This window comes from Haemorhous mexicanus, chromosome 3 (assembly GCF_027477595.1).
Source record: "Haemorhous mexicanus isolate bHaeMex1 chromosome 3, bHaeMex1.pri, whole genome shotgun sequence".
In the NCBI taxonomy this organism is placed as follows: Eukaryota; Metazoa; Chordata; class Aves; order Passeriformes; family Fringillidae; genus Haemorhous; species Haemorhous mexicanus.
The window spans coordinates 111,928,033-111,945,612 of record NC_082343.1 but is presented as its reverse complement, the minus strand read 5'-3'; the positions used below and the strand labels follow the sequence as shown (position 1 = coordinate 111,945,612).

The 17,580-nt window shown below is 43.9% G+C and overlaps 1 protein-coding gene across 1 annotated transcript; it reads left to right on the top strand.

The window, feature by feature from the left end:
• The first annotated feature begins 195 nt into the window (after window positions 1-195).
• ADGRF4 (adhesion G protein-coupled receptor F4) lies at window positions 196-12,357 on the top strand. The gene is made up of 9 exons (XM_059843000.1): window positions 196-751; window positions 3,892-3,989; window positions 4,371-4,407; window positions 4,535-4,695; window positions 5,719-5,997; window positions 6,696-8,060; window positions 8,918-8,959; window positions 9,039-9,098; window positions 11,340-12,357. The coding sequence occupies exons 2-9, from the start codon at window positions 3,912-3,914 to the stop codon at window positions 11,343-11,345; spliced, it is 2,028 nt and encodes a 675-aa protein (XP_059698983.1). The 5' UTR covers window positions 196-751; window positions 3,892-3,911; the 3' UTR covers window positions 11,346-12,357.
• Window positions 12,358-17,580: the final 5,223 nt, after the last annotated feature.

The following is a 17,580-nucleotide window of genomic DNA, read 5'->3' as shown; positions in this document are numbered from 1 at the left end:
ACAAGATTCAGCAGATAAAGGGTGACACTTATGATGGGGTAGTCCTGAAGAAAAGCTTTTTATTTACCCATTGAGCTTTTTAGCTTCACCAGGTGCTGTCAGTAGTGTGCTCTGCATTTATGCAGGATAATGCATTAACTTGACCAGATTTTGATCATTAGTGTTTTGAAGTCTTTAGGAGATTGTTCAGAGAAGTTGTGGATGCCCCATCCCTGGAAGTGCTCAAGAACAGGTTGGAGAGGGCTTAAAGCAACCTGGAACAGTGGAAGATGTCCCTGCCCATGGCAGGGGGCTGGAACTGGGTGGTCTTTAAGGTCTCTTCCAACCCAAACCATTCCATGATTCTATGAAATACAGGAGAGCAGAAGCTGCTGCCTGCATCCGAAGGGAGGGCACCAACTCCACAGGTGTGACTCATCCCTGTGGACTCCTGGCAGAGGTGGCAATCTGGCCAATTTGTGGGTGTGTTTGTAAGGTGTTTTGTCATTTTGCAGTGCAATACCTTCATCTGCAGGTTCCTCAGCCTTAATCCAGTCAAGCAAGAAAAGAAGCTGCTGCAGCTGCTGCCCAACATATTTCTTCATGGGAAAACACCAAATGAGTCGGGGCACTCAGGCAGGGCTGGGTGAGACTGACAGTGAGACTGGGGCAGGATGGCAGCAGAGGAGTGGTTAGAGAGTCATATCTGAGACCCTGGGGATCCCTGGCTGGGTTAACTTTGCTCACAGTATTCCTCAGACTTCTGAAAACGGTGAGTACTTCCAGAGAACATCATTATTGCAGAGCTGCTGGAGAATTACCTGTGGTCTGTGAAATTGGTTCATTCATAATCTAAAATGCATTTAATTGCTAAGTCTGTCTTTACTTTCTTCCTTAGTTCTTTCTTTCCTTAGTTTTATGTTGTCTTTACATCTGTGAAAATAATTAGATATTTTAGTTAACCTCTGGTGGGTTTTTTTTTTCTTTTAGTTTTGTAATTGGTCTCTAATCAGTGTTATCACTTTTAAGAAAATTTGGAGTTTTCTTATGGCTATATATAAAGATGATTACTCTCCTCTTAGAACTTGCCTCACTTAAAGCTACACTTTCCAACTATGATTCCTTTAAAAATACAACTGACACCAATCTGAAGAATTAAGAGCTTTACTTTTTATTCTTGGATGACCATGTGAACACTAAAGCCTCCTGCTGCAGCCTTAACTTGCTTGGTAGCACTGGCAGGTTATCATGTTATGGTGGTTTATTGAGTTTTAAGTAAGCCGTGTGGCCGTTCAAGCCCTAAAACCAATAGATTAGGTTCTGTAATAATGGGTTTAATACTTCTGATAAATGTTGAAGTTATGAGTTTGTAGTGTTTGGAAAAATATATTTCTCTAGCAAATTATTGCAAGGTCAGTATAAATCTTAATTTTGTAAAAAGTGTGCTTGTGATTTTTTTGTGCAGGACACCTTTCCCTGTAAACTTAGCTGTAGTTTGTTTTCTGGAGCAGTGCACAGGGGAGAGAGGTGACTGTCCACCCTTTGGTCAGAGACTTTGGGTTCAGCATTGTGGGGGGTGTAAGTCCCATAGTTGTCATTGTTTGGACAGATCCCTTTGTTTGCTGTGTCCATGTGGGGCCAGACTGCTGTGCAGTGCATCCTGCCAGTGGTTAAAATCTGCATTAATATGCTTGGGGTAGAGGAAAGGATAGTTCTGTAGTTTTACGAGATACTTCAATTTTACACCAGCAGGAATCAGAGTAAGGGATTTGAATGTAAGGCTGTGAGAATTAACCAACATAGGGATTACTTTTAAATTCATGATTGGTTGGGTTGTTTTTTTTTTTTTCTGTTTTAAGAGACTCTTTGTTCTCTTGTAACCACTGCCCATCTAGTCTCTCCTTGCTCTTTCCCTTCTGTTGAGGGCTTTGAAATGAACTGCAGAAGGATCATCAGCTGCTGACAATCTCCTGAGCTGGGTGTGGAAGTGTCCCTTTACTAGAAAGTCCTTTTCACCTGAGAGGGTATTGACACCTCAGCTGCTCATGTACCTGTGTCCTGGTACATGGATGGAGCAGAAACCTCTGGAATAGAGGAGTATCATGCTTACAGCTCCTTACAAAGGCAGGGATTATTGGCAGTAGATAGTTTATGATAAGAGATAAATCATCCTCCCTCTGTTTATGCTTTCATGTGGCCCAGTGTCCCTATACCCTTATTTTTTCCTAAAGCAACAGTGACTTGCTGCTGTCTTGTTTGTTTTGCCCTGAGTTTCTCCATGTGCACAGTGGTTGCCTTGGCAGGCTGTTGCAGTGCTGGGACTGGGTGGTTTCCAAGATGAGTCAAACAATGCAGCCGAGCGGGCTCCATGTTGCACTGCTGGCAGGGGCCGGTGTCTTGGTGAGCCCGACGTACTTGGAGATGTCCCAGATTTCTGCCTCACTCAGAGATAACAGCCCTAGGTGGGGTTCCACCTGTGATTAAACACAAAATGAATGTGAATTAATTAGTGGTGAGGCACAATGAGCTCAAGGATTCCGAGCTGTGAAATGGAATTGACAATAAACATTTAATGACTGCAGAAATCAGAAAGCATTTGGTGCAGCCTTTCACCCCAAACCTGTAGGTGTTTCCCAGCCACCTCCCCTTCTTTGGCAATATTGATCCCAATATTCTGCTTTGTTTCTCCTGATCCATTTTATTTCCTTAGAAGAGCTAGTGTCTGCTAGCTTTTAACCCCAAAAACGCTTTTCATATTAACAGCTGAATTCAGAGGCTGGCATGAGATTCTCCTTAAGAGCTACCTTAGAAATTCAGTGCATTAGTTGAACTCTTATATGGTAATTTCATGATTAAGTAATAAACCCTACAGATCTGAAATCATAGCATGGTGGACAAACATCACAGATGAAAGGGGCAGCCAGCTGTGTGCCTGGGCCTTTGATGCTGTCGAATGGGAGAGCCCAGAGCCTCTGGGTGGGAAATCACATCTCTGCTCTCCCAGTGCAGGACCCCTTCTGCTTCTGATCAGCATCTTCTGTGCTGATCCGTATGTGTCAGGGGAAAATTGAGGGCCTCCTCTCAAGGCATGGTAATTTGATGAGGTTTTTCATGTTGCCTTCTCTTGAGATCAAGCTGTCGTCCTGTTTTGTCACTGTGCATTTGCTTCTTGCTTTAGTGGTTTAGCTTACTAACTTTTATGCATTTTTGATTTTTTTAAAAATTAAATTATCTACTTATACTTGTGGTGATAGATTATCAGTGTCGCAATTCTTCTTCAACCCACAGCAGCTGTTGCTTTTGCCTTGGACATTTCTAGCATTCAATAATGAGATTTGATGTATCATGTTGTTTTTGCTTAATTCCCTTTGCTGGATTATTTTTCTCTAACAAATATGCCTGTAACAAGTTGCATCCCAGGATGTTTAGCTTTTATTAAGGATTGTGGGAAACTTCATGGAGAGAACAGAGGTCTGAATCCTCCTGCAAAGGAAATAACTCTTCACTCTGGCTTGTCTATCATATTTTGATTTCTGGGCCCTGAGTGCCCACATTTCCTACTCATGTGGCAGGAACTGCCCAAGGAGAGCAGAGCACTGAACTCTGTGGAGATGAGACTGTCTTAAATCACTTCAAAAGGGACCCACAGGCTGAGTGGCTTTAATAAGCTCTCCAGCTTTCAGCTTACAGCATTGAACAGACTATTTTTTTTTTTTTTTTTTTTTTTGAGAAAGGGTTCACAAGTCACTCTCAGTAAAGGAAATTAATTATGAATGCCTGAAAATCACCTTGCAAGTCCAGTAAGGACAGTCTCTGGCATAGGTTTAGCTGCTTTTTTACTAGTAAATAATCAGACTGTGTTCAAAAAGTGGAAACAGAGATGTCTAAACTTCTTTAACATCTTTATTCCAGGAGGAAATCAATGAGTGGTGATGGATGTGAGGGTGATCTACTGCCTGCTCCTTTGGGCTGCACACTTTTTCCTGGCTGTGCCACACACCACTCCCTGGGTAAGTTTCACTAGACCAGGCTGCTCAAATCCCCATCAAGTGACCTTGAACACTTCCAGGGATGTGTCAGCCATAGCCTGTCAGGACAGCCTGTTCCAGTGTCTCACCAGCCTCATCATAAACAACTTCCTCATCTGAGATCTGAGCATGAGCTCAGAGTGTCACTTCCATAGCAGGGTCCAACTGAAGGCTTCATTTATAGAGGCAGACTTTAAGTAGAGAGTTCTCACTTGGTCTGTATGAGCAAAGGGTCACAAGCTCTGCATTTTGGACCTCAAAAAGACTATTTTCCTCTTGAAACCCTTTCTGGTTTGTGCCAAGGAGTCATCTTTTACTTATTTATGTGAACAGTCACTCTATGTTCCACTTCTTATTTTTCAGGTTCTCAGTAACGAATCAAAGACTGGTTATGAGCAAGGTACAGTGCACTGGTTAATGCTTTGTGAGATGTTATCAGTTAGCAATGCTTCACACCCCTGATGCATCACAGACCATGGTATGCTGTCTTTCACCTTGTAACAGTGTCTGCTTGGTTTATTTTCCAGATGCCTGTATAAATCTCATTCCCTGCCAAGATAATGGAGCAATTTGTATTCAGCCTTGCTCTCCCTCCTTCCATGGGGAGACAAGCTTTGTCTGTGAGGACAGAAAGTGGCAGATGCTGTCAGATGCTTGTGCAAGCCTGGATGTTCAGTCCCTTTTTCAGGTGAGGATGCTGTTGTGCACCTTAGCCTGTGCTTGTAACTTCTTGGGAAGACAGACCCTTCTTCCATGCACTTTCAGTCTTGAGCAAAGGGAGATGGGATCCTAAAACACAGAATACTTTGATAACAGGCTCTGACTTCATGGAATTAAAGAACTGGTTAGGTTAGAAAAAGCCTCTAAGATCATTGAGTGAAACCATTAACCCAGCAGAACCATTTCACTGCTGTACCTCAAGCAACCTCAAGCTGAACCTCAAGGTGACATCCTCAAGTGTCACCTCCACACCTTTTTTGAGCATGTCCAGGAATTGTGATTCCACCACTTTCCTGGGCAGTCAGTTCCAATGCCTGACCACCCTTTCAGAAATTTTTTCCAATATCTAAACCTCTCTTGATGTGCCTGGAGACCATGGCCTCTTGTCCTATCACTTGTTACCTGTGAGAAAGAGCCTGACCCCCACCTCACTATTACCTCATTTCAGGTAGTTGTAAAGAGAGATACAGTCCCCCCTTGAGCCTCCTTTTTCCCAGGCTGAACATTCCCAGATCTCTCAGCCTCTCCTCATCAGACTTTTCTCTAGTTCTTTCACAATCTTAAATCAGGTGATAGGAAATAAATTTGGGAGATGCTTGTGTGGAAACATAATTCAGAAGTGAAGTCGCCTTGTTCACTTGGCTGGTGTTCCTCATGTGGATCTAAACCAAGATAAGAACACAGAAGGATGAAACTCAGGAAAGAACAACACTAAAGTGTGCAATAATCAGATGATTTATGACAAATTCTCCTCTGCTGCAAGATCCTTAATCGAGTCACTTCAAGAATAAGTCACTGCATTTAGTTCTTGCCCCTTCCTTCATGTGTGTAGTATAAGTATGATATTCTTCTCAGGTGAGCTTTGGTCCTGGGTTTCAGTCCATCTGGCACATTCTCTGCACACCCAGCACTGCATCTCTTGCCTAGTTGTAGCTGTGGCTTCATTTTCATTCTTTTCATTAATTGTCTCAAATCTATTTCCTCCCTCCAGAGAATATCCCAAAGTGAACACCCATGCTCTGGAGGACATGGTGGTGGTGCTGGAGAACATCTTCCTTTTGTAGGAGGAGGAAAGCTAGGGCCTGGGAAGCCTGGAGATGGAGCAAAACATTTTGGTGCTGGGAATCATAGCTGCCAAGCTGATTTTTCATGCATCATCCCAGATATCCTGTCTTCACCAGCCATCCCAGGAAACATTGCTGATATAGTGGAATTGCTAAAGAAGATTTCCCTGCTGCTATCAGAGAATGTCACTAGAGGAAAAATGCAGGTATTTACTTTTATTGGCTTTGGGAGGTGCTTCTGAGCTTTATGGAGCATCCACAAGTATTTTGTCCTTAAGGCCACTGTCCAGTGAAGTGGTAGCTGAAAGTCACATGGAGATCACCTGGAAAGAGTTTCCAGAGTGGGATATTTTGTTGTCAGAGAAACTTTTTGACTTATTCACGTGTGATGAAAATATACTGTGGAGTTGAAGTTCTTTAAAAGCAAAGGTTTTCAGGAACTGCTGTTGAAGCCATGGGCTAACAGTACAAGGAAGAATTACTTTTGAAAGTATTACACTGTAGGGAAGGCAGCCTTGTACAACAGCATCTGAGATCTTTCCCTGATTAACTCAGAGAGCAGTGGAAGAAATACAGAGACGGTGGTAAAAAGGGTGTAAAAAGGTGACCCCCTGCACTGTGGGTGAGCATCTGGAATAGAACTAGGGTGTGCTTTTTGCTTTATGTTTACTTCTCTAATCAGTTTTTGATGCAGGATATGAAGAGCATAGGACAATTGTAGTAATGAGATGTTTGGATTTGACTGGGATGGCTCATGGGAATATAAATATTCATTGTCAAAAGGATTATTCCTTTTATAGAAGTCACTCATTAATTAAATTAGCCTTTTTGGAGGAAATGCCAGGAGAATAATATTTGGTTTCTTCTACCATAAAACAAATTCTATTTTGCTTGTTTGTTACAGAGCTACAGCAGGATAGCAAACCATATTCTGAACAGCTCCATCATTTCCAACTGGGCTTTTGTAAAGGACAGAAATGCTGGTTCAATATTACTGGACTCGGTGAATTTATTTGCTGGGAAACTTCTTCTAAGAAATGGGTCAGAAAGTATCCAGGAGCCCTTCATCGCTACCAAAGGCTACAGCATACACAGAAACACTTCAGGAAAGAGTTTTGACTTTTCCATGGAGTTCAACAGCACAGGCAATATTACTGGGCACGTGGTGATTCCAGAGGAAGAGCTGCTGAGGTTACCCAGGGCTTCCAAAGCCATCAGCGTTGCGTTTCCAACGCTCGGAGTCATCCTGGAGACCAACCGGCCAGACCGTGCCGTTGTGAACGGGATGGTGCTGTCGGTGTCGCTGCCAGAGGAGCTCCAGAACATTTTGCTCACCTTTGAGAAGCTGAACAAGCTGGATCAGGTGGGGGCTCAGTGCGTGGGGTGGCACTCGGCCGAGCGGCGCTGGGACCCCCGGGCATGCCAGGTGCGCGCGCACAACGTCAGCGCCGTGGTTTGCATCTGCGCCCACCGGCGCCGCACCTACAGAGCCTTCTCCATCCTGATGGCCCCGGCCGTGCCCCGGAGCTCCCTGCTGGACTACATCACACGGGTGGGCCTGGGCCTGTCCGTTCTCAGCCTGGTCCTCTGCCTCGCCGTCGAGGCCGTGGTCTGGCAGCACGTCACCAAAACTGAAATCACCTACATGCGCCACTTCTGCTTGGTCAACATCGCTGCCTCGCTTCTCGTCGCTGATGTCCTGTTCATCCTGGCAGCCATTGTGCACAATGCAGCCCTAAACTACCAGCTGTGTGTGGCAGCCACTTTTTTCCTTCACTTTTTCTATCTTGCCCTGTTTTTTTGGATGTTTACTCTGGGCCTCTTAATTCTCTATGGATTATTATTAATTTTTTTTAAGATAACAAGGTCTGTATTCTTAGCTGCAGCATTCTCTATTGGATATGGATGTCCCTTGGTCATATCTATCCTCACTGTTGCTATTACTGAACCAAAAAATGGGTATTTAAGGAGTGGAGCTTGCTGGCTCAATTGGTATGAGACAAAAGCCCTTTTGGCTTTTGTTGTACCTGCCCTGAGCATCATTGTGATGAATCTCATTGTGGTGGTCGTGGTTGTGGTGAAGACTGGGAGATCCTCCATCGGAGAAGGCTGCAAGTCACAAGATTTGAGCAGCATGATCCGAGTCAGCAAAAACGTTGCCCTTCTGACACCTCTGCTGGGCCTCACCTGGGGCTTTGGGTTAGCCACAATCATCGACAGCCGCTCTCTGGCCTTCCACGTTGTGTTTGCGCTGCTGAACGCCTTCCAGGTGAGCTCTGGGACACTGGGAGCAGTGTGTGTGCTCAGACCTTGAGCCTGGCATAAAGGTATCAGATCAAAGAGGGGCTGGCAGCAGGTGTGTGTGAAAAGTGGGATCTCAGCTCTCTCTTCCACTGGTGCTCTCCCATGGCACGCGCACGAGGCACCCCGGGCTGGTGTTTCAGGTGCAGATGGGTCATGGGACATACTGGTCTGATTGGAAGTGGGATGAAGAAATAACCCCATGATTAATTTATGTTAGATGTAAAATACACCAGTAAATGTCCATAACTGCAAAGATGTCTAATCCTTATCAATTAACAATTACACAGAAAATTCTCCCTTCCAGGGAAGATGACATTGGCCCAGAGAAGCCGTGGCTGCCCCATCCCTGGCAATGTTCAAGACCAGGCTGGATGGGGCTCTGAGCAACATGGTGTAGTGGAAGGTGTCCCTGCCCATTTCAGGGGGGTGGAGTTGGGTGTCCTTTAAGGTCGATTCCAACCCAAACCATTCAATTCCGTGGTTTTGATTAACTCATCAGCATAAACACCCAGTGTTACCTGATGCACTGCTGCACACCCAGTCTGCCTTAGCTCTTCTGGGTTCAGGCTGCACTGAGTGGGCTGAGAACGTCCTGGTTTGTCACCCATCAGTCCATCTCACAGTCAGGATTAACACAGGTTATATCCATCCCTGCTGTTCCCAGAGAGCCTGCATACCCTGGGTGGATAGATCCATTTTATGCTTTGCTGTTACCTGCATCATAGGTGATGAGTTCTCTCCTTAATGAAAAGACAATTAAAAACACTTAAGAGATATCATGTGGTTATGCTGGTTTTGTTAACTGATTTTGCAATTTCTTAGGGATTCTTCATCCTGTTGTTTGGGACACTTCTGGACAGAAAGGTACTTATTCTGGATTATATGAACATTCACTACACCTTGAGAAACTGGTCTCTTTAATATTATTTATTTAAATCTGCAGACAAGAGAAGCCTTAAGGATGAACTGCTTTTCATCAAGGCGGAAGTGGGGTCTAGAAAAGGTAGAGTTTATTTATTTTCCTGTTAATGGCTAATTTACCAATTTACAAACCTGATTTGTATGTTGGAGTAATGGAACCATCCACTACATCTTACACCATATGACATTTTTCAAATGTACATTCTTGCTGAAGGACATACAGGTGTCTCAAAAGTCTGCTCAGGATATTAAGTTTCTAAATATCAGAAGTGGCAATTGATAGATTTTTGTGACTCTTGCATAACCTGCTGCTGTGGTTACAAGTTAAAAGGGGTATTTTTAACCAATCTCTTCACCTGCAGATGTCAAAGCCCTTTTGGTAGACAGTCCCAGTAACTTTTTTTCCTCATATTAGATTTACTTTAAGGACACTGAATAAGGAAGGAATGGAATTAGGAATCAGAAATCCCAATATAATGATCTGTTTGCTGCCTTCACAAAAATATGGATCTGTGTGCCAGCAGGGCTGCTTTAGGATGTCAGAGGATTGTTCTGCTTTCATCTGAGGGATGAAAGCAGAACACTCAACCACTCAGAGCCCAGCCAGTGTCTTTGGTGCTAATTGATGTGCACTCATGAGAGCCTGAGGTTCTTTCAGATATCAGAACAATTCATAAAAGCAACTCAACCTTAAGGAAACAAACTGTGTTTTAGCAGCTTCCTACAAAACTTTGGCAGAATTGAAGTGTTGGCATCACTGAGCTGGTGTTTCCTACCTCTACAGGAAAACTTTTGTCTGTTGTCCTTAGATTTCTCTTGGTACCAAGGCTTAGTGGTTTCACACAGTATTTATAAAAGGGGATGCCCTTTAGGTGTCTCAAGAATTACCTGCAGTGTTTTTTCTGTCTGCCAAAAGAAACTGTGTCAGTCCAGTCTGGACATGGGAAAAATAATTTATTTTCCTTTTTTCCAGTCTATTACTCAGGTCTGATCCTTGTACTGAAAGCTGCAGAGGGTCTTCCAGTGACTCTGTGTTCAAACGTATTGGGTTATGAGGGGAAAATAGAGGGAACTATTAAGGCAACTATTCCTCCTCTCTGAAATGGGTCCTTTGGGGCAGGAGAGACTGTGCAACTTTGAGATTACAATTCTTTTATAGATCCAGGAAGAGCCTATAAAGATTTTTCACATCTTGTCGGGCGTTAGATGAGGATTGAAAGTTTGAAAGTTAAAATTCTCTCTAAACACCATCAATATAATGGTCTGGAAGCAACAGATGGAAATGTTGCTAATCCCATGACTCAGCAACATTTTATAAAAATATTGAGTGATCTCACAGGGCAAAACTTGATGTGGAAACTATGGCTGTGTGTGCCTGGGAATTTGGGTTGATGTTGTCACTCACCTGGGTGGAAGAAACCACGTGTAGGTGTTTACTGTGGCATAACAGAGGGGAAAGGTGTGAGTCATCCACTTTTGTAAACTTGGGTGTAAACATGGAGTTTGACTCATTACAGCTGGAGAAGCTTGTCACACCTGAGGTGATTGTTTCAAAAAAAAAAAAGTATTGTTTCAAAGAGCTTCAGAATCATGGGATTGTTTAGGTTGGAAAAGACCTCTGAGGTCGAGTCCAACTGTGAACCCAGCACTGCCAAACCCACCACTAAACCATGTCCCCAAGGGTCACATGCATGTGACTTTTAAATACCTCCAGGGATCTCATGGTGACTCCCCCACTGCCCTGGGCAGCCTCTTCCAATGGATGACTACTCTTTTGGTGAGGGAATTGTCCCTAATATCCAATCTAAATCCCCTTGGCACAAGTTGAGGCCATTTCCTTTCGTCCTGTTGCTTGTTACATGAGAAAAGAACCCAACCCCCACCTGGCTGTCCCCTCCTGTCAGGGAGCTGTGCAGAGCCAGAAGGTCCCTCCTGAGCCTCCTTTTCTCAGGCTGATCCCCTTTCCCAGCTCCCTCAGCTGCTCCTCCTCAGACCTGTGCTCCAGACCCTTCCCCAGCTCCATTCCCTTCCCGGGACATGCTCCAGCCCCTCAATGTCCTTCCTGAGCTGAAGGGCCCAAAGTGGGACAGTGCACTGGGGGGTTCAGTGGTCACTGTAAAACACTGGAAGGGTGATGCAGACTCTGCCTTCAGCGACGTCTCTGAGTTTCCCCAGACCTGCAGGAGCCTTTCCTGTGGGTCACATTTTAAGGTGATCATCTTGTGCTGTTTCTCACAGGATGCTGAGGCACCTTCTGTTTGAAATGGACCTTCCACCTCCACAGATGATACTTGTAATCTGACCTGATTGTTTTCCCTCCTAGTCCTAGCAGTGGGCTCTTGTCTTCGGTGGATTTGAGCAGCGAGAAGAAAAGGAGCACTTCTTGCAGAGAGATGCTGGTTTGAGGGGAGCTGAAGAGCCCCACCAGCTCAGAGCATGGACAGCCCTGTCTGTCTGGGAGCACAACCACAGGAAGCATCATGAAAACCAGAAGAGAAAAGGCCCTGAACCTGCTGTCAGGAGCAGGAAACCATCAGTGCTCCTGCAGCCCTTGGAGGAAACAGGCTGAAACACAAAGCTTGTTTCTCACCTTTGTGAAAACTGCTGTGAGGAGAGTTTGTCCTCGTTTGCCATTTCAGTGCTTCAATTCTTTCTTCTTTTCTTCTTTTCTTGGTTTTTTTTTGTTTTGTTTTGTATTTTTTGTTTTGTTTTGGGTTTTTTTTGGTTTTTTTTTGTTTGGCAGTGCAATAAGGAGCTGTATAGTATGTGGAGCTGTTCTAAAATTATTTAATTTTTCATGTGATGTACAAATGTTGAGCATCATCTAGCTGATTTTGGTTGTCTTTTGGGCAAAGCTGATTCTATTTGTTGCTACTGTATTCATCATTTCCATTTATCCTCCCAGACTGATGGACAACTCTGTTTCTTCATTGCAGACATTGTTCTCTCCATCTCAATACTTGTACTTGTGTGTCAGAAGAATTGTACAAAGCCCTTTTCTGATCTGTCAGGACAGAATTTTCATTCTTTTTCCTATCCTGCAGGACAATGACAGAGATGAACACGAAAGAGGACTCTGCAAATAATCAGTTTCCCCCTTTAGAGGTGGGAAAGCAAGCAGAGCTGAATCAAATGGATGGAGATCTCCTGTGCGATGTCCTAACAAAGGAGATTATTTCTTCAAGTGAGATAGGGTGTCTGGTTTAATTAGAAAAATCTGTCCTTGTTCAGAGAAACCCTTTCTTATGAAGGCCTTGATAGAAGAATTATTGACTCCTGTTAGAATAAATTGATGGTTTCAAATGAAAATAAAGTTGAAATTTTGTCATTGTTTCTAACAAGTGGTACTTATCCTTCTCTACCAAAAATGTGGATAAATGCCCTGTAGTATTACCTCAAGTCAGAAATCACTTAAACCCACATGATTTCACATACATTTGAAATATGGAAGATTTAAGCACAATAACACAGTTTAATGTCATCAACAAGCCTCTATTGAAGAGGGAGAAAAATGCCCTGGCATGGAAAACCCACAGGCAGATGTTCTGGTGGGAGAAGCTGAGGAGGGTCTGGAGGGCAGAGCTGTGCCTGGGCCATGGGGCATTTCTCATCCTTAGAACTCTGCTGCTTCCTCTCCTCTTTTCTTTCCTTGTAGACTGATTTTGTTACAGGAGTCCATCCCTGCTCCTTTCACTCAGCCCATCTGCACGTTGGAGAGCTTTATTCAAATAGAGGTAAAATTGAGTCTGTTTGCTGCTGTAACAAATGTAAAAGACCATTACCCCAAGGTCTGCTTCTTGGTGTCATTTTATTAATGAAATTATTGGATTTTTTTTCTAGCACCTGAAAATTTTCAGCTAATTTAGCACAGCCCAGCACCTGCCCTCCTCTCACATGTGTGCGTGTTAAACCAGTCTGTTAAACAGTGGAATTTATAGATGGTCTTGGGTAAGGCTTCCTTCATTATACAGATCCCTTCCAGAATCCAGGAAATTCAGCAGGAGTCTGCCCAGCAAAAGCACCATGAAAGGAATCTGTTTCATCTGCTGTTTATCTAAGGGTGTTTGAAGCATGGTCCTTATTTTCAGCACCTGGCACATATCAGTATTTTCCCCTGTGTTTTATGGTCATTTAGGTATTTAAAAGTAACAGGGGTGGGGGAGCTTTACAGAGAACCAGTTCATGGTCCAGGATGAGGAGGAGCACTGAACCTCTATTTTTAATTTTTAAAACTGTGCAGGAGCATTTAATGAATTAATATATTTGAGGGGTGAAAGCTGTAGCTGTCCTTTGTGGGCTGTAAACTGGTGTTTTTCTGAATGCCATGGGCTGACAGCCCAGCTTTAATTGCAGCTGAGGAGAGGGAACCACCAGAGCTGGAATTCTGCCAGTTTCACAAATTACCCGTATAGCAACAGCTTAATAATGTCAGTGTTGTGTCCTCATCAGTTGGACTCCTTGATGTGCAGGAGCTTGGTTGGAGCTGTTCCACCCTGGCTGCCAAAGTGGTGAGCCCTGAAATCCCCCGGTGCCCTCCCTGCCAGGGTGTCCCAGTTCACTGCACATCCCATTTCTTTCTATAGCTCACAGCACTGGCAGTGTGGTCACACAAACAGGGTCTACAGGGCCACATCCTGCCAAAGTTAAGTCTCATTTCAGGGGGAAAGTTTGGGACCTGCAGCACTACTTCACCTCCTGCCCCACAGGGAGGATGCTCCTAAAATTCCTGGTGGATGTGCTCCCAGGAAAGGGCCCCTTGGTAGCACTGCCTCCTTCTCTGGCTCATTTCAGTGGTTTTGTTTAGGCCAACAGCATGATGGGAATCTATTTTTGGCACAGAAATCTGTGAATGCCATCAGGTGAAAATTCTAAATTCACCAGTGTTCCCCTTCCCTGCCCCCCAGGTCAGATGTCCCATTTGTATCCTACAGGGAGGGTAATGCTGATTATGTAGTTTACAGTTTCTAACATATTCTGTATTATGAAGCAGATTATTTTTGTTTTCATTCTCTCAAGGGGGCACAATCAATATCAAATTGATACTGGTGCACGAGGAGTTCCAGCTGAACTTGGGGGAGAACTTTGCTGTGCAGTGAGTGAGCAATGAACAGATTGTTCAGAGAGTGTGTGGAGTGTCCCTCACTGGAGATATTCCAGAACCATCTGGACACAATCCTGTGCAATGTCCTCTGGGATGATGCTTGAGTAGGAATTTTGGGCCAGATGACTCCAATGTGGTCCCATCCAACCTGACCCATTCTGTGATTCTGTAAAACGCCATTGGAGTTGTTTAGAATTTTAACTTCCCTGTTAGATTTTAATGTAATGAAATCTTTCCGTGGTTTTTCCCTGAACGCTGTGGTTGGAGATGTTTTTCTTCAGTAGCTTCCACCTGGACACAGCAGAGAAACCTTTCCAATGGTGTAAAGCTTGTGGACATGTTTACTTGCCATCTGGCTTTCAGATCAGATGTGGCTGGACACTGGGTGTTCCTTCAGGCCCCTCAGTTCCCCTTGCATCCAAAACCCAGCCTGGCTTCAGTGACACCCTGGGGCTGCCTCAGACTTTGGGAGAAGGTGCATGTCCCTTCTGATCTGACAAAAATAGTTCATCTGTCACTAATTACTGCAGCCATGTGCTAAGGCCATTCTTTTTCACAGCTGGAAAACATAATCTGAGGTCTATTTATTTACTAAACTGCAGCCAGTCGGTGGAATGGCACTTTTATTTGCTCAGCAGTGCTAAGCTTTAAAAGCCCTGTTCTCTCTTGCTTACTTAAGCATCAGTCTTTAATTACATCTCTTGAACCCACATGTAAGATGTATGTGTACCCTTTGGGTACTTTTGTTTCGGGTGGAGACCGGTAATAAATCATCTCTTTGGGCTGTTTGAGGATTAAGTGTTGACCAATGGATTGATTAGCAAGATCATTCCAAGCCTTGGGCAGAGCAAGTTGAGTTTTTTCATGTAATTCCTATTCATGCTGCAGCACCTCTGCACAGGGAACAGGCAGGCTGTTGCAATTACTGGGCTGTTGGAAGATGGAGCTATATTTAGCTTGAGTTTGGCTTTAAATATGCTTATTTAAGAAGGGTAAGTTAATAGAGGAGTGAGTGCTTTGAGAAGCAGTGAGTTTTCCTTACCCTGGTGCTGCTAAACAAGTTTCAGTAAACACCAGTTCCTGGCTCTGTGCAGTGGTGTGAAGGCAGATCCCCAGCCTGTGGAATGGCCCCTGGTGGTCTCAACACTTGATCCCTGTCCCAGGCTGCCCTTCCCACTGCAGTATTGATATCAGCAGCCAAATGGGAATTTCTGGGGTTACAGTGGCCATCTCCAGGCAGAGCTCTCTGGAAAAGGAAGCTGGGGCCCTTCTTTCAGTATACCTGCATCCATGCCAACCCTTTCAATACTCCCTGCTGCCCATTAGTAGTACCTTTACATCCTTGCTCTCAAAGTGTTTATCTTCCAGAAATGCCCCATTGACGTCAATATTTCATCCTGACTTTTTGTGTTGCAAAGGAGCAAAACTGGGCTGGGGTACCCCTGGCCTGTTTAAATCCTATCAGACTCCTCACCCTGCTCTGTGCCTTTCTGCTGTTCCCACAATAAATGATCCATTTTTTCCTGGGTAATGACAGTTACTCATGCAATCCTTGTTTCTGTCGTGCCGCAGCTGAAAATCTCCCACATTGCTAAGATGGTTGGGTTGGGAGCCCTGGGACAGCCTGGATTTCTCCTGCATTATTACAAAATGTTATCTTAATCCCTGCTCATTGCAGAGAGCCTGGGGGATTCATCTGTGCAGCTGGAGAGGTGCAGCAGAAATCCCCTGGTTATCTGCTGTGCCTCAAGCGCAGAGCAGGGATGGGGCACTGGAACAGAGGATTGTGACTTCTTTATCAATAAGCTGTAAAGCTCCTGGAGTGTAATGTGTGTCAGGCTCTGTCAAAAAATCTATTGAAGACAAGACTTGAAGGCTGACTTTGAAGTGTGCTGATTAGCACTAAAATTTCCTTTAAAACGAACTGCCAAGCTCTAAGTGTCTTGAAAATGTCTGCTTTGGGGAAAAGGCTCACTGATACTTTTTTTAAGCTTTTATATTTTAACCAGAAGTAAGCACTGAGATTAACCAGAGGCTTCTCTTGTCTTATGTGATCAAACCACCTTTCAAGTTTCTTTTGAAAGATGGACCTGTCTTTTCCCTTTCAGAAGAGGAGCTGTCGTATTGAATTTGTATTGATTTCCATTTTTGGTAGCAGACAGAACAATCAATTTAGTACAAAAATGCACCCATCAGGTTGCAAGCTGTTTTAAAGTAATAGGAATTTGGGTCTTCTTCCTGTAGTGAATGTGTGTGAAAACCTGCAAGGAAAAAGGAGCTCTCCCAGGTGATCTGGAGTGCTGCAGTTTGGCAACAGCAGAAGGCAGCCCCTGTGGAGGATGCTTCACTCTGGGGTGTTTATGAGGAATAAACATGCAAAATGTGATGCTCCTCATGAATATGTGCTTCCTTTTTTCTGAAGGAATGCTTCCTGTATTGCTGGTTAAAATATTAAATTAGGATCACAGAATGGTTTGGATTGGAAAGGACCTTAAAGATCATTTAATTCCAAACCCCTGCCATGGGCTGGGTCACCTTCCACGATCCCAGGTTGCTCCAAGCCCTGTCCAACCTGGCCTGGAACACTTCCAGGGATGGAGCAGCCACAGCTTCTCTGGACAGCCACTTTCTGTATGTCAGCACCCTCACAATAAATAATTTCTTTCTAATACCCATTCTAAATTTTCCCTCTTTCAGTTTGTACCCATTACTCCTTGTCTTGACACTGCAGTTCCTGAAAAAGAGGTTTCCACACAACCTTCTCTTCTTGCAGAATTATTGTTAGTTAACAATTTTGTGTCATTATGGTTGCGTTGCTTCTGGTGAAAGGTGACTGAAAGACACCAATTCTGAGTTTTGAAGAAGCTTTTGCCTCTGAAATATCCTGGGGAGGGTCAGTCTGACTCAGGTTGCACAGTTTGTAGCAGCTTTTGGATGAAGTTCATGATTTTGTTTTCTCTAACAACATGTTTCTCAGTGTATTACTTTGATTTTTTTTTTTTTTTTTAGTAAGGAGTTGTGAAGTTTGAAAGGGGTAGATTTGTTCTTTGGCTTTATTACCAGACTTAAAGGGGTGTGTAGGTATGCACAGGTATCAAAATTCACTGCACAGCCTTTGTGAAGTAAAAAAAAATACATCTCCTCGTGCAGTTTCAATGGAGGCTGTGCCTGGAATAATTTATTTTTGCTAATGTCTTTATATGGCTTTGGATATGTAGAGCCATTTAAAATAAATCACTGAATCAATTAAGCAAAATACCTTTGATAGGATTAAAATTTCCCAACTTGTGGCCAGCAGCAAAGGTGTGGTATCTGTTGGAGCTTGTGTGGCTGGGGCCCCAGAGCAATGCAATTGTTTGTTGCCTGCACTCATCTAAGGAAAATGAGGAAAAACAAATTAATTTTCTTCTGTGTGTGTCTTCAAAGATAGAGGCAGTAGATCCTCAGAGAGGCTGAAGGAAAG